The sequence below is a fragment of the Rhinatrema bivittatum genome, chromosome 15 (assembly GCF_901001135.1).
Source record: "Rhinatrema bivittatum chromosome 15, aRhiBiv1.1, whole genome shotgun sequence".
Classification (NCBI taxonomy): domain Eukaryota; kingdom Metazoa; phylum Chordata; class Amphibia; order Gymnophiona; family Rhinatrematidae; genus Rhinatrema; species Rhinatrema bivittatum.
Window position 1 is genome coordinate 61,549,858 of NC_042629.1, and position 17,053 is coordinate 61,566,910.

The 17,053-nt window shown below is 47.4% G+C and overlaps 1 protein-coding gene across 1 annotated transcript; it reads left to right on the forward strand.

The window, feature by feature from the left end:
• Positions 1 to 1,940: 1,940 nt before the first annotated feature.
• Positions 1,941 to 13,154, forward strand: LOC115076910 (guanylin-like). The gene is made up of 3 exons (XM_029578919.1): positions 1,941 to 2,102; positions 10,157 to 10,349; positions 12,146 to 13,154. The coding sequence occupies exons 1-3, from the start codon at positions 2,031 to 2,033 to the stop codon at positions 12,202 to 12,204; spliced, it is 324 nt and encodes a 107-aa protein (XP_029434779.1). The 5' UTR covers positions 1,941 to 2,030; the 3' UTR covers positions 12,205 to 13,154.
• The last annotated feature ends 3,899 nt before the right edge of the window (positions 13,155 to 17,053 follow it).

The window sequence follows — 17,053 nt, forward strand, 5'->3', positions numbered from 1 at the left end:
CTCAGAGCTCTTGGGGGCAGACATCCCCTCCCTTTCCACCATACAAGGTACCAGCAGGCCACATGGGAATTCCTTTTCTTTGTTTCTGATCCCAGTTCTATGCCCTGAGCCTTCATTCACAACCCCCCGAGGATTTCCCCCCTATTTTAAATCTCCCCCCACCTTACTTTAATCCAGTCTATGCAGTCACTTCAGCCCTCCATTGCCTCAGATACAACAGGGTACAGTGTATAACGCATGGAGGTTAGTGCAAGCGTGGCGGAAGCTGCACTATTTATAAAACACCTTGTAATTCTGCTCCAAAAGCACACGCATATGCTTCAGTCCGCATGAATGTTTCCAAGCAAGAAAGCACATACTTTCCCTACCTATTTTATAAACATACATGTGTATGTTTTACGTGCGTAAAAAAAACAAAACACATAGGTGTAATAACCTTGATTTATACGTGTTTTATAAAGTATGCGCCTATAATGTTTTGAAAATACCTACTTGAGCGTGTGCTTGGATTCCCCAGGTCACCCAGACCATTGTCAGGTCCCCTATACCCTCTAGCGCGTCACCCTGAACCCCCCACCAATTCATCCAGACCTCCTGCCCTTAAACTGCAGACAACAGGCAAGTCCGATGTCACTTGCCTTAAGTCAATTAGCAGCTGCAAAAGTGTACGAATATGTTTGGTAATGTATACGCATTTATCTCTTACAAAATAGCAACTACCGCTTGCCCGTTAGTCCACCAGTTTGCCCAGACCCCTTTGGCTCTTCAGCCTGCACTCTTCCCAGTTGACCCAGACCCTTCACCCAGTCGTTCTAGGCCTAAAAAGAGATTTCTGCAGACTGAAACCCCATCAAAGGCAGAAATAAACATCCGAGGCTAACAGCCCACTGCTGGCTACGGCCATCGGATTTACACAAAACCAAACTCCGCCCCCCCCCTTTTTTTTTTTTTTACTCGTGTCTGCGCATATTGGCACGTAATTTGCAGCTTTTAAAATACGCTTTGTTTGCGCGTGGCCCATATACTCGCATTTGGAGACACTAGCCCGGGAATGCAGTCCTTGTTAAGGAAGCCCGCCAATAACAGGGCATTGGCTCAACTCTGGATTAGAGAGAAGAATGTCCCTTAACATCAGCGGCAGACTCACGATGTCGGACCGGCCCGGGTATTCGCCGCCCAGGCCGGCCCAGGACACATCACGTGATCTGCCGTGCGCGGCTCTGTCACGGCCGCGCACGGCAGACCACGTGACTGGAGCGATCGGCCCAACGGGGGATGCCCGATCCCCCGATAGGCCGATCTGCCCCTGCTTAACATGCTGGGGCATTGGCTCACTAACGGTTCGAAGGGAAAAGATATCCAACGCCATGGGTCAGCGATGACGCTACTGGAAGAGTGCAGCCGTTAACTCGGTGCCAGCTCACAGGGAAAAGTGTCCACTAACTCCAACTTGAGTTGTTGGCTTTAGTACTAGAAGAGTGTATCTTATTCCGTACTCACGCAGACTGAAATGTGTCCCCTATCCCTATACTTGAGGCACTGACATACTTCACCTTGAAAGTGATGAATAAGGTTAGAGCTTAAGAAAAAGTAAGTCTTCATTCAGTGAAGCTAGGGCAGTACATTTCACCCTACTAGTAATAAAATGTGAAGTTCAAACATTTCTATTCATGAGCTTTGAAGATAATTTCACTCTTGTATGTAGCAGTCTTGGGACAATTGAATTGTTTTACCCTGCCGCAACAGCTGGGAAATGTCACTAATGAACGAAAACAGTATTGATTAAAATAAACCATTGGCCTTTGATGTACAATCAGACAAAGATACATTGTATCCCTGTTGCTGATCCTGTGTCTATCGTGCATCATTCCCTTGAGCAGTTCTGGGGCTGGCTATTTAACGAGGCCTTGTGGCCAATGGAGAGGATGCAGATTATTCATTAACCACAGGAACAGTCTTAAAAATCTGCCCTGGGCTTCCCACAAGAAAACTGAACAGAATTGGAAAAGCACTACACTGTTGTCTCCATCATGGCATCTGCATTCACCAGAGTCTTCTATCTTCTGCTGCTGGCAGACCTGTACAGCTGCGTCGTGGTCCGGGTGAGTGAAATCCTCTCAACTTGCTCTGCTCTTCTTCTCCTCTCTAAACACCCTGATTCTGCCTCTGACCCTCTGAAAACCCAAGGAAGTCTCTCTAGTTCCCCCCAACTCTGTGTTATCCTGAGCAGGCGTCCACTTTTTCAGGAATAAACCCCCGCTTTGTGTGTGTAAATTGGCTTTTAAAAATTATTCCAGGGGTTCAAGCAAGGTGAAAAGTATGCACATGATTAATCATACAGTCACAGTTAAGTGTGCCTGGGGATAGAGTAGAGGTGCAGAAAGCATTTACGTGCACACCTCTCATTTGTGAAAGTACTGTATGTAAATTTTAACACAAAAAGTTCCACCTACTCGGGAGCAGATATAACTTCCTGTATGCACGTGTGTACGCGTGTTCTGGGGATGTCCATAATTTTCAACCAGTGGACTTATGCATACAAGTCTGCTCTGAAAATTTGGGTTGATGTCTGCATGTACTTTGTACCCACAGATATTAGACATACATGGGCTTCTGAAAATGACCCTCTTTATCACCAGACTCCCTGTGATTCAATCACTGACTCTCTGCATAACATTCAGTAAGTCACTTTATCTTCCTGTGTTTCTGTATAACCCTGAGGAATCACTTTATCCCTTAGTGCCTCTGTCACTGACACTCACTGTGAAGCATGGTGGAGTCACTTTATCCCCCTGTGCCTCAGTCACTGACTCTCTGTGTGACCCTGGGGAAGTCACTTTACCTCCCTGTGCATCAGTCGCTGACTCTCTGTGTGACCCTGGAGAAGTCACTTTATCTCCCTGTGCCTCATTCCCTGACTCTCTGTGTGACCCTGGGGAAGTCACTTTATCCCCCTGTGCTTAAATCACTGACTCTCTGTGTGATCCTGGGGGAGTCACTTTATCCCTTAGTGCCTCTGTCACTGACACTCACTGTGAAGCATGGTGGAGTCACTTTATCCCCCTGTGCCTCAGTCACTGACTCTCTGTGTCACCCTGGGGAAGTCACTTTACCTCCCTGTGCATCAGTCGCTGACTCTCTGTGTGACCCTGGAGAAGTCACTTTATCTCCCTGTGCCTCATTCCCTGACTCTCTGTGTGACCCTGGGGAAGTCACTTTACCTCCCTGTGCATCAGTCGCTGACTCTCTGTGTGACCCTGGAGAAGTCACTTTATCTCCCTGTGCCTCAGTCACTGACTCTCTGTGTCACCCTGGGGAAGTCACTTTACCTCCCTGTGCATCAGTCGCTGACTCTCTGTGTGACCCTGGAGAAGTCACTTTATCTCCCTGTGCCTCAGTCACTGACTCTCTGTGTGACCCTGGGGAAGTCACTTTATCCCCCTGTGCTTAAATCACTGACTCTCTGTGTGATCCTGGGGGAGTCACTTTATCCTTCTGTGTCTCAGTCACTGACTCTCTGTGTGACCCTGGGGGAGTCACTTTATCCCCCTGTGCCTCAGTCCCTGACTCTCTGTGTGACCCTGGGGGAGTCACTTTATCCTCCTGTGCCTCAGTTACTGATTCTCTGTGTGACCCAGGGGGGGAGTCACTTTATCCCCCTGTGCCTCAGTCACTGACTCTCTGTGTGACCCTGGGGAGTCACTTTATCTCCCTGTGCCTCAGTCACTGACTCTCTGTGTGAGCCTGGGGGAGTCACTTTATCCCCTGTGCCTCAGTCACTGACTCTCTGTGAGACGCTGGGGAAGTCACTTTACCTCCCTGTGCATCAGTCGCTGACTCTCTGTGTGACCCTGGGGAGTCACTTTACCTCCCTGTGCATCAGTCACTGACTCTCTGTGTGACCCTGGGGAGTCACTTTACCTCCCTGTGCATCAGTCGCTGACTCTCTGTGTGACCCTGGAGCAGTCACTTTATCTCCCTGTGCCTCATTCCCTGACTCTCTGTGTGACCCTGGGGAAGTCACTTTATCCCCCTGTGCTTAAATCACTGACTCTCTGTGTGATCCTGGGGAGTCACTTTATCCCCCTGTGCCTCAGTTGCTGACTCTCTGTGAGCCTGGGGGAGTCACTTTATCTCCCTGTGCCTCAGTCACTGACTCTCTGTGTGACCCTGGGGGAGTCACTTTATCCTTCTGTGCCTCAGTCGCTGAATCTCTGTGTGACCCTGGGGGAGTCACTTTATCCCCCTGTGCCTCAGTCCCTGACTCTCTGTGTGACCCTGGGGGAGTCACTTTATCCTCCTGTGCCTCAGTTACTGATTCTCTGTGTGACCCAGGGGGGGAGTCACTTTATCCCCCTGTGCCTCAGTCACTGACTCTCTGTGTGACCCTGGGGGAGTCACTTTATCTCCCTGTGCCTCAGTCACTGACTCTCTGTGTGAGCCTGGGGGAGTCACTTTATCCCCTGTGCCTCAGTCACTGACTCTCTGTGAGACCCTGGGGAAGTCACTTTACCTCCCTGTGCATCAGTCGCTGACTCTCTGTGTGACCCTGGGGAGTCACTTTACCTCCCTGTGCATCAGTCACTGACTCTCTGTGTGACCCTGGGGAGTCACTTTACCTCCCTGTGCATCAGTCGCTGACTCTCTGTGTGACCCTGGAGAAGTCACTTTATCTCCCTGTGCCTCATTCCCTGACTCTCTGTGTGACCCTGGGGGAGTCACTTTATCCCCCTGTACCTCAGTCACTGACTCTCTGTGTGACCCTGGGGGAGTCACTTTATCCCCCTGTGCCTCAGTCACTGACTCTCCGTGTGACCCTGGGGGAGTCACTTTATCCCCCTGTGCCTCAGTCACTGACTCTCTGTGTGACCCTGGATGAGTCACTTTATCCCCCTGTGCCTCAGTCACTGACTCTCTGTGTGACCCTGGGGGAGTCACTTTATCCCCCTGTGCCTCAGTCACTGACTCTCTGTGTGACCCTGGGGGAGTCACTTTATCCCCCTGTGCCTCAGTCACTGACTCTCTGTGTGACCCTGGATGAGTCACTTTATCCCCCTGTGCCTCAGTCACTGACTCTCTGTGTGACCCTGGGGGAGTCACTTTATCCCCCTGTGCCTCAGTCACTGACTCTCTGTGTGACCCTGGGGGAGTCACTTTATCCCCCTGTGCCTCAGTCACTGACTCTCTGTGTGACCCTGGATGAGTCACTTTATCCCCCTGTGCCTCAGTCACTGACTCTCTGTGTGACCCTGGGAGACTCACTTTATCCCCCTGTGCCTCAGTCACTGACTCTCTGTGTGACCCTGGGAGAGTCACTTTATCCCCCTGTATATCAGTCAATGACTCTCTGTGTGAACCTGGGTGACACACACACACCTCACATGCAAACGCACAGCCAGACCTCACACACACACATATCTAAAACAAGCATAGATACACCTATCATCTCTCTATATATATATTTAGCAATATCTATATATATACAGACACACACTATCATCAGAGATACACATTCAAACAAGATTCCTTCTTTGTAACTGAGGCACTGGGAACTAGCTTACTTGTTTAATTGAGTGTTTGTTATAGCAGGATATGCAGGGACAAAGTTTCAGAATAACATTAACCAAGGTACAGCTGTCTCTTAACACGAGACGCACAAAAGAAATTAACTAATCTCGACAATCTCTGCTAACACCACACAAAAAAAACCAGATGTACATTCAGCAATATATACGCAGATATACAATTCCACAGGTGACAAAGTGGATGGTTCTGGATATCTGCTTATTTACTATTTAGATTTATTACCCACCTTTTTGAATAAATAGCCACTCAGAGCAGGATGCAATAAATTACAATAGCAGCATACAGTCATCAGGGTATAACATATTAGGGGAGCGGCATAAAATTGCAGGTCGTTAGGAGCTCAACCCTAGTAAGGTGCACACTAAGGACTGAACGTCAATAAATCAAGAGCAGTGACTAAGCATGAGTAACAGCTTGGCAGTGACTACCTCGAAATACAATTTACAATAAATAAGTAACTCTTCCTCAGAACAACGGGATTGTAGCAGCATGTTCAAAGGCAATCTCTAAAACTCCATAACATGCCAAGGATTAAGTTGTGGGTTAGTCTGCTTGAATGTGCAGAGATCAAGATCAAACACAGAATATAAAGGAACACCTTTCTAGTAGATTGTCAATACATTTTCTTAAGTAGCTTTTGGGAGCTAATCTTGCCTTCATCCTGTCAAAGCTTGCTTCTTCTCTCTGGATCCGATGAAGGGAGTGGTGGCTCCCAGAAGTTAGTGATGAAATATATTAAAGTTAGCTGAACAATGAAATGGTGCCACAAGGGCAACCAAAATGATAAGTGGCATGGAACGGATCCCCTATGAGGAAAGGCTAAAGAGCTTAGGGCTGTTCAGTTTAGAGAAGAGATGATAGAGGTCTACAAAATCATGAAAGGACTTGAACAAGTTAATGTAAATCAGTTATTTACTCTCTCAGTTAATAGAAGGACCAGGGGGCACTCCATGAAGTTAGCAAGTAGCTCATTTAAAACAAATTGAAGAACTTTTTTTTTTCACTCAGTGCATAGTTAAGCTCTGGGATTCATTGCCAGAGGATGTGGTTACAGCAGTAAGTATAACTGGGTTTTAAAAAGTTTTGGATAAGTTCCTAGAGGAAAAATCCATAAACTGCTATTAATCAATAAGAATTAGTAGCTTGAGATCTATCTAATGTTTAGGTACTTGCCAGGTACTTGTGACTTGGATTGGCCACTGTTGGAAACAGGATACTGGGCTTGATGGACCCTTGGTCTGACCCAGTATGGCAGTTCTTATGTAACTCAACACTCCAGCACACATGAAAGATTTATTTTTTTAGATATTTTCCTTTTCTATTTTATTCTCGTCTTAAACACACGAGGCGGTTGGTAAATTCTGCTGGTAGAAAGCCTCATCACATTTTCTGCATTATCGCCAGTCTTCATTTTTAGCAATGCAGCCGCTGCTCTTTTGGCCGATGAGAGATGTATAAACAAGAGGACCGAGTTTAAGTAACCAGATTGGTGCTGGGAGTTCTGGATTCTCCGCACGTCGTCTGATGGCTTTTGCTTGCTGGAAGCACAGAATTGTCCAGTGATGAGGAACACTTCTGGACGTTTGGCCCGTCTTTCTAAATGATGCTTTCCCGCTAGCTTACAGCATTATTTCAGTTCAGGTGCCGTTAAGTCCCTGCTTACAACCTGAGGCAATGGGAGTCGAAGCGGTCTGCCCAGAATCACGAGGAGCGTCAACAGGACAAATTTTATTTATTTATTTATTTATTTAAGGTTTTTATATACCGGCAATCATGACAACATATCTTGCTGGTTTACATAAAACAGGGGTGCAGTATATACATCAAACTGGAACTGTGTGTCAGAAGGTGCAGTTACATATAACAGGGCTCTTTGCTCTAACCATGAGGCTCTTTGCTCTAACCATGAGGCTCTAACCATGAGGCTCTAACCATGCTCTAACCATGAGGCTCTTTGCTCTAACCATGAGGCTCTTTGCTCTAACCATGAGGCTCTAACCATGCTCTAACCATGAGGCTCTTTGCTCTAACCATGAGGCTCTTTGCTCTAACCATGAGGCTACGCCTTCCACTAGATCTATTGCAACCACAGGGACTCTTTCTACATGGTTTCGAAATCCCGTGCACAGCATCTTTGGATAATTCTTCTGTTTGCTCAATAAAAGTATCACAGCCTGCTGAGAAATCAAGGTTACAGATGCCAGTCCTGTGCATTGGACTGACTGACTACATGTCTGATTAGTGTTTGAGAGCAACACACCCTTCTCAAGCACCCGGTGCTAAAGCCACTTGTTTACTGACCTTGGTTTCCACTTTTAGTACCAAAAGAGGATTTTTCTCCCTTTCTAGTGCTCTCTCCTCGTCCAAAGAAAACGCTCTGCATTATTTTCCAAACCTGCAAGCAGTAAGACACTCATTATTTAAGAAACATGATTTTTAAAAAGGTGCTGACATGACCATTTGGTTCTGCTCCGGCGTTCTAGGTCATGATCTAAGATTTATAATGGGGGTGTGGGATGAAGGACCGTGGAGGAAGAACTGAAGCCGTCTAGCTCTGGTTTACAGTCAGTCTGAACCCCCTGGGGCACGATACTGGGGCTCGGAATTTGTGAAGCAAACCTAAGAATCGTATCAATATTGGGGAACTGCTTGTGAGAAGACGCAGGCCCTTCATGTTGACCGTGTGAGGCCTGACAGACCGGGGTCGCCTGTCGCCTCGGAGGGATGCGAGTTCTGGCTCTGCCCCCTCGCCGCCGGCGCTGAACACAAATACCCCCGGGAAGCCCTTCATATCTCGGAAAGCAGAAGCCAGTGCCTTGGATTCTTGAATTTGACGTTATCAGCCTCCACACCAAGAGGTCACCTTCTTTTGAGCCCATAAGCAATCTGGACGCATTGCTTTCATTGAGATGAACAGAGATCCCAGTACTTTACCAGTGCAGTGTGGCTGTGCTTGATGGCCTCTGTGTGTGGAGTACAAAGTGCAGGGCTGAGGGCTGAGGCCAGGAGATAGCAGGTTAATGAACGCTCTGGGGAAGTTCTAGGTGGGGGATCTAGGATCATGTTTGATTAGTTTGGGCATTTGCTGTAATCAAACTAAACTGGGAGCCAGTCCCTTAGGATTTTGGCACCCCCCAGGCCCTGATGGTTCTCTGGCACCCCTTCCCTCTCCCCCCACCCCCTTCAAATAAGGTCGGACAACAGGGAGCAGGTCTAAGTCACAGACGCAAAGTTTCCTGCGGCAGCTCGGGGGTAGATTTTGTGGCGAAAATGTGAAAATTCTGACAAACATTTCCACTTTTTAAATATTACATTGCTTGTGTCTGCATATCATTTTATTTTCCTTTTCCTGGGTGAGGAAAAAGAGGCATGAGTACAGGGAAGAGATCTCAGGGATGGTGTGGGGGGAGAGGACGGGAGGAGGACTGGGGAAGGGGGGGATCTGGGATGGGAGAAAAGGAAAGAGGGAGACAGACGTGGGACGGGAGATTCAGCACAGCTGGAAGGCAGTAAAGGTTCAGGTGGCCTGATGTCTCTTTCCCCTGTCCCCCCCCCAGGCAGAGGGCTGGTGCGCCCCGTGACAAATCCATGCCCGCTTCCTGCGCTTAGCTGAGCCAGCCCTGATTTTGAGCTATGGAGGGACTTGTAGTGATATTTTCTAACGTTAAAGGGCTGAAGCCTCACTGAGATGACCACAGAACATGAACCTCACCTCCCTATCCCCTCTTCTAATTAGCAGCTTAAAAATAACGTAACGCACAAAGCACCAAAGATCTAACTTGGATACATAGCTGATAGCTGAACCCAAAAGGGGGGTAACAGAGTAGATGACAGCAGAAAAAAAAGACCAACAGACCAATCCATTCTGCCCAGTCATTTCCGGCTCCCAGGAGAGTTTTCTCATCTTCCTACACAAGATCCCCTATTTAATATACGACGATAATTGCTCACCCAGATTTCGGGACAGGGAATGTTTCATCAACGACCTTGCACCTCCAGATATATAGAAATATGGGCCAACAACAGGTTGCAGGAGAAAACCGTTGGACTAAGTCAGTAGATCTGTGACGAGCTTTGGAGCGTTATCCTCTGCTCACCCAGGTCTGAGAATGGGAAGGGGGAATATCTTCCCACCGCCTGCAGGCGCGTTTTACTCGCAGTCTCTGCGCCAGTAAGCCCGCGTACTTTCACTTTGAAAATGGCCAGGGGTGCAGAGTCCGCATGCCCGCTTGCACCTGCTCTTTCCACGCATGGGTTTGAGAATACTAAGGAGGAGGAACCACAGAAAAGCAGTATTTTGGGCTTTTTTTTTTTTTTTTGCAGTGGCTTGGAGCACATGAAGATTTAACGCCAGTTCTGGGCTACCGTATAGTTTTGCGTGTTAAACCGCGCACGTCGATTGTTTTGCACCGGGAAAACATCAAGAAAGGATTCAGTGCCCACTCATGGCCACCCCGATGAGCGCTCAGATGTGAGGTCTCTCGTTTCCTCCGTGCCCTCCCCAGTATTCCTCCCAGACCCCACCACCACTCACAGTATGGGATTTACTATGTTTAACGTATGCTTTCAGGATGGAGCCTTTTCATTCTCTCTGGACGATGTGAAGAAGCTGAAGGATCTGCTGCCCGTGGATTTGTCGAAGTTCAGCCCTCGGATGGCGGCAATGGATGGGAGCTCCTCCGTCTGCGCCAATAATGAGCTCCCAGAGGTGTTTGGGCACGTGTGCAAGAGCCCCCGCTCTGGAGATGTCTTCAAGAGGTTAGGTAAGGGGACCTCTCTCTCTCTCCTCATTCTTAGGATGATCCGACTGGCTCTGTATGTTTAGGGCAGGCAGATCCACTTCTAGTTTTATCCCCACTGCATCCGAGTTGCCAAGTGATGCAGTTCAAGGAAAGGGGGCTTTGGATGGGTTCTGGGTTTTGAACCTTGCATCTCAATGCATTGTGGTATTTTTGGCAGTCCCTGAGCTGAAAGGAAGCTGCAACACTGACTTCGGGCCACTTTAAATAGTGCACCTCAGGAGCTTGGTCACAAAAATAAAATCGTGACACGTGTGCTGCTACGGGATCTATGGCCACAATAGACCTGGCAGACAGTAAAGGACATTTGCCGGAGGTCTGCTGTTTTGTTTTTTTTTGTTTTTGGTCAGAGATTCATCTTCTTGGATGGATCCTGAGATTCTGAAAATGCCAGAGACTTCAAAAGGAGGTGAGAATGCTGGAGACCCCTGGTTCGTCATCTGCCATTACAAAGCGTCAAGCTGTAATCTTTTAGAGCCGCAAACCAGTCTGGCTCACAGGCTATCCCTAATGAATGTGCATGAGATATATATTTGTGCGCTCTGCCTCAATTTGTACGCAGATTTATCTCATGCACATTCATTTGGGATATCCTTAAAACCCAGCTGGCATCTCTCAAGGATCACAGTTTGACTCTTCTACCTCATAGGACAGCATCGGCAAATGTCACCGTTAAAAGGCCTGTTCAGCCCAGTGCACAGGGGATATCTGCAGAAGAGGTTCATGGGAGAGTTATCAATTTTAGCCTGGATACCCGGGGAGGAAACTGGTAATTCCAATTAAGTAGCAAGGCTATTGGTGAAACCCTTTATGCTTCACTGCCACTTGAGACTCCAAATGGTTAAAAAAAACAAAAATCTTGCACTTGCTTCATCCCCACAACTGAACAGTTTATGGCAGAAGAAATCTTGATAAAAGTGTTTTCTCTGCTGTAAACTTCTCTCTCTTATCTTATCCGCTTTATTAAAGCAATGATTTACAGCTCTGCAGGAATAGCTGGGTGCCAGCCAGAGGCTTCCTGATGAGAGCTTAGCCTTGTAAATAAAAGATTGGTGTAACCTGCACCCCCATCGCTATCATCCCTTATCACTAATACCCCTGCTAAGGGCGGAGTTACCCAGATACCTGCGATTTGGACTGGGCCTGTGGAAAACAGCTAAAGGTTCACCTGGAGCAAAGAAAACCAGTTCATACCCTCTATAGCAGACAAAACCATATGTCCTTATAGTAAAGGAAGGATTTTTTAGCAGAGGAAAAGGTGGAAAAATTCACTTTTTGCAGCTTATAACCAGAAAGCCACAGACCCTCACTGCCTGTTCAGTCCTCAGTAAGAGCCACTCTCATTATTCCTGGTGTAACTGCATTCCCTTAGTGGAGTTATCTTCTCTTTCGTTAACTATGGCTTCCCATCTGTTTTACAAGGGGTTTATTCTGCCGGGCAGGAGAGCTTAAAATGTCACTACATGACTCGGTTCATTCTTTTGTAATGCCATGAGTAGCACCAGGGAATCTACTATGACTTTCACCTTGGGGTGGGGAGAATATCAAACTTTGGAATATCCTGACTTTGGCGGACGCCAACGTAAGAGTAAGGAAGACAATTCTGAGATGTCACTTGCTCCTCGAGCCCCTGTGCTGGAAGGGATCTGACATTTCGGCTAAGGGTTGCTGCTAAGGACCACCAGACAATAGCGGTCGATAAGGCGCGCGTGATAAGATGAAGCTGATTTCAGCGCCTTGGCTCTCTTCTTCTCTTTTAGCGCAAATTCCAATTGATGTCTGCGAGATCTGTGCGTACGCCGCGTGCAGTGGCTGCTAGAGAGGGTCCGCTCCCCACCGCCCCGACAGCACACGTGAAGCACAGGCTCTGCTGGTGGGGACAGCACGGCTGGCAACCCTTGATGCCATCCACCATCGGAGATTGTCTCCCTGCTTGTTCACCTCTTGCATGTTCCCTACGAGACAGGAGACCTTTAAGTCAACTGATTTTTCTAGCAAGTTTGTTAAAAATCGCTCTTTTACATTTGAATATTTGTATTCTGTGCTGATAGGAGATTCTTCAGATGAACCCAGGTGCGCCGATGCTCTCTTATAAGAAAGTCACAGGTGACGAGCGTTGCTGTGGTTTAAGAAACACCATGAGTTCAGTCCTGCTCTTCCCCTCTCCACCCACTGTGCAAGAAACAATGCACCACACAGTAACATAGTACATGACAGCAAATAAAGACCAATTCTCCCATGCAGCCTGCCCAGTTATTCCGGTCCACATTGTAGGAGATGTATTTCAGCTGCTAGCTGTTGAAGTTTGACCACTTCTCAGGTTATTGCTCCTTCTCCAAGTCACTTTTTTTTTTTTGCTGTCACCAGTCTGCTGGATCTGGAAAAGTAGAGTTGCCGCCTGACCCAGGTCAACCCAGAGAATGCGATCCAGTCCTGATCCTACCCCATGGCCTCTACGGACTTGCGAGACTGCTGGTCCAAATGGGAGATGAGGCAAAACCAGGACCGGCCCGGTCACAGCAACCAAAAATCATATTCCAGCAAACTGCACTTCATCAGCATGTAGCGACACTCGAGTTCATGCCAGAGACTGTACAATGCAAGGCAGCCAGAATGGCTTTTCTTTCACTGATTGTTCATGCATGGAACCTCCCTAAGTAAAAGTGGAATCACCTTCACCGTTCCCACACTGAGCCCGATTACCCGCTGTCTTGACTTTACCTGACACTGTAAGAATGCCCTTATGAAATCCAATAAAACAAAAATGGGGAGAAGCTGCCACCTGATTCCAGAGTGTTTAATGAGTGACATGAAATGTCCAGGGGCAGAAATCCTCAGTGCTAGGACCATGCGAATTCTTCCAGGCTGCTCAGCTTGCTGACTGAATCGCTAGTTTTAGGAGATAGATAACACCCTATGTAAACTGCACTAGAGGCTTAATAATGCAGGGCCTGCCATGCTCATCCTCAACAGCAGCTTAGGCCCTTTTAATGCACTGTAAGGAAATTGGTGGAGAGAGTTTCAGGAACGCAGCTTTGTAAGGAAGATCCCTTTCCGACCTTCAGTATATGGTAGACATTGTGTGTTGGGTTGTGTTGTGTGTTGTACTGCCCTGCGCTAAGTGACATCATGAGGGCCACACGTAGCTTCAGAGCTGCCCAGAGATCCAGGTCAAGGAGCGAGACTCAGCGGGGTACCCAGATGGTTTGCAGCTGGAGTGCCACTTGTTCACTTGCTCCTCCGCTCTTACACGTTCTGCTTCTCCCTACTGTGGGCCTTCATGCTTCCCATTTCCCCCTCACCTTGCAGCTCCTGAAAGTTGTTGGGGGCCACACCTAGGCCTGGCGACAGCAGTCAGCAAACACAGGGCCAGAGGCAGTATTTACGCACAGGCTTGTCCTCCCCCTCACACACAGGCTTCCTGACTGAAAAGGAAACCCTGCAGGAGGGAGAAGTGGGATCTGTTAACGCACACTGGCTCAAAGTGCATGATGACCTAGGACCAGGCCCAGCAGTTTCTCCCGCCAAGAGGTGAAGGGAGGCGGTGGCAGCAAGGAGAGAGCTGCAGCTCTGTGCCTCAGACTGCACCAGGAGCAACCGCCCCACTCACTCCACTCCAGTTATGCTACTGTGAAAACTCTGGGGCCAGTCCTGGTTTTTCAACTTACATCACAATGCATTGTGGTATTTGTAGTCCCTGCTTCTACCATTTGAAATCACTGCTGCAAGTTCCAGAATGCACCAGGACTGGGATTGTCAGAAATTCAGGACTGGCCTGGAATCTCCTTCCTTGAACTGGACGACTCGGTAGCTCTAAACAGTTTGCAGAGAAACGATGGCTGCTCTTACAGTGAGGTAAAGCTGCCCATGGTGACAGCCACTAAGTCTAAATGCCCAATCAGTACCACACTTGTGGTGGTTTAACCTAGACTGAAGAAAGTGGGAGGGACCTGCTGATTGACTGCCATCACCTGTCAAGGGGGCGGGGTTTCAGTTTGATGAGTAGTGCATCCCATATACTACTACTTACACAACAACACATAAGAGACCGTCCCTTTTCCATGGAGGTTACAATCCAGTCAAGACGCACAAAGAAGTTGTCTGAACATCCTTTATCTGGTTAGGAGCCTCTATGAGTCTGAACATTTTCCTTTTTTCGTACCAGCTGAAAATGGAGCACATCTTCACTGTTGGAACTTGGTTGTGCAAAAAGAAAGCAAAGGTTTGAGAGTGGAGAAAGCGGGGGCTGTGTCAGTGAAAAATCTCCAGCCCCGGAGAAATTGTTCTCACTTTCAGGTGCATCGTGGCATGTGGTGGGGTGGGGGACGACACTATTTCTCCTGGACAGTGGGAGAGTCTTGTGCCCACTTGGACTGGATCTCCAGCATGTGCCGCAGAATCCCTCTGTTCCTATAGCCTGACTTTTTTTTTAAATTCTTTATTTTGAATTTTCTTCATTAATTATAACAAGAAAAAATGCATACGTGTATTGCAAATCCATTCCATAATCATAACAATTTTCAATTCTACCCTTATAATATAACCTGACTTTTTAATGTTCTCTTTCTTGGTGCCTCCTGCAATATTCTGCTTCCTCCCTGAGTCGCGGGTGTATTGGAAGCTTTCTGGGGACCATTCCCTGTACACTCGCTATTGCTCAGGGAGTTTGGCGTGACGCGTTGAAGATGGAATATTGCAAAAGCCAACCTCTGTGCTCCTGAGCAAGCTGACCAGCCAATGCCTGGGCCTAGAGACCGTCCCGGGAGGCCAGAGGGACCGAGCTGATGCTGTGACCAGGTGCCGACACGCCAAGAGTCAGGGGAGGGCAGAGTGCGCCATCCTCCAGTGCATGGCAGTCAAAGGTTTCTTTACAAATTAAGCAATGATGCTAACAGGTTTCTTTAAAAAATATAACAGTGTTGCCGGTTTAACATAAATCATTAAAGAAAATAATTTTCTTCTGATCAATTCTTCTCCCATCAAGAGAAATCCGTGGGCAAAGTTTATGATAGCTCCCCATGCTGAACTGCTCCAATCATTATGAAATGAAGTAAATCAACTAGTTAATGTACTGATGGTCATCAGAGAGCCCCTTGCAGGCTTCACACTGATACAAGTAAGGCATGAATACAGCACAGACAGATGCAGAACAGGTCTTCCTCAGAGCCCTCAGGAAGGCATCACAGGAACCCAGCATGGAGAACTGAAGAGTAGATCTTCACCTGAACCCCCTGCAGGCATCACAGCATCAGCTCGGTCCCTCCCAAAGCCTGAATTCAGTTCAGACAGCTGACAAGCAGATCTTCATCAGAGCCCCATGCAGATATCACACTGACACGCACAGAGCCGAAACACAGCAGGGGGAGCTGAAAATTTCACTGGAGGAACTTCACTCTGACAGAAGGAAAATACTTCTTTGAAAAAAAAAAGAATGAGGATTTAAGAAATTAAATTAGGAAAATAACCAGAAAGGAGAGCAAGGAATAAGACCAAAAGAGGAAGCGGTGGAACTGAGAGGCTCTCATTGTCTCTTGCTCTCTCTCACTCTTTCTTCCCCATCGGTTTATGTCACTCATTCTGCTGCACAGTCTAAATGAGTTCTGTTGACTTTAATTTCAGGACTTCAATAAAGGTATTGTCAAAGTTATCTCAAAGCAATAAAGGTTTAGCAGCTGCTCAAAAGGATTACAGAGCCAGAACAGCTATCCCTAGGAAAGAAAGAGAGCTCTTCCCTCTGCCTCCTCCCAGGTCCCTTCTCGCCCCCTTGCCCCACCACAGAGACACCCACGGACTCAATCATGCAGAAGCCCAGATCACCATAGATATAGACAATGCTCATACAAGGGTAGGGATCCTGTTAGGCTCCTACTAGAGTTAGGTAAAAGAATATACCAATTGGTGTGGGGAGAAACCTAAGGACACATTATGGGTTTACAGCTCCCCCATGTGGAAGCTGGTGAATGGTAGGTCCCTCTGGCATTTAGAGCTAATGCACCATTTTGCCTTGTGGATCCCCCTTTTGATTTTAGAGAGGCAGCACTTCATGTGCTGTTCTCTAATTTTTTTCTATTAAGTAACTTTTGCCTTCATGGAGCATATTATTTGGATGGGAGTTTCTTTTTTCACCCTCCCAGTCCACCTTTCACTCTTTAAATTAATTTATTCAAGTTTGGAGATCCCGGCAACTTGGGTCTCAATTAAGCTAATTTAATTTCTACTCTGCTATCAGCTGGGTGAGGATCCCTTTATGCAAGATGGAGCTGAGATCACCAAGATGCAAGTTGAGCATGACTTCCAACCATCCCAGGGAGGAGGAAGAGGAGAAAGGAGTTGGCGTGACCCCAACTGGGCCCATGCACATCTAGAAAAGATGAGGAGAAGGGGGAACTACAGGTGTCTTCTTGATCCTGAACAGGAGAGGAGGTCTTTTGCCTTTCAGGTACAGGGAGGAAGCTGAGGAGTTGCAAGGAGAAAGCCACAAGAAGGAGGTAGGAGATAACAATGACCGTGCATCAAAGGATGCATCACTTATGTTGGGAGGGAAGCCATTAACTTACCCTACATCTAGTGGTAGGGAAGATATAAATCATTTACATAAATGAAATTGCTTTAGCATCAAGAACTTAAGAAAGACTATGAGAAGTCATTAACTTAGAGAACAAAATCAA

What these genes read in the sequence shown, in the direction of transcription:
- LOC115076910 (XM_029578919.1), top strand. Translation starts at nt 2,031, where the DNA reads ATGGCATCTGCATTCACCAGAGTCTTCTATCTTCTGCTGCTGGCAGAC. An exon ending in ACAGCTGCGTCGTGGTCCGG is followed by an intron (nt 2,103 to 10,156) that starts GTGAGTGAAATC and finishes GTATGCTTTCAG; the next exon opens with GATGGAGCCTTTTCATTCTC. An exon ending in AGATGTCTTCAAGAGGTTAG is followed by an intron (nt 10,350 to 12,145) that starts GTAAGGGGACCT and finishes CTTCTCTTTTAG; the next exon opens with CGCAAATTCCAATTGATGTC.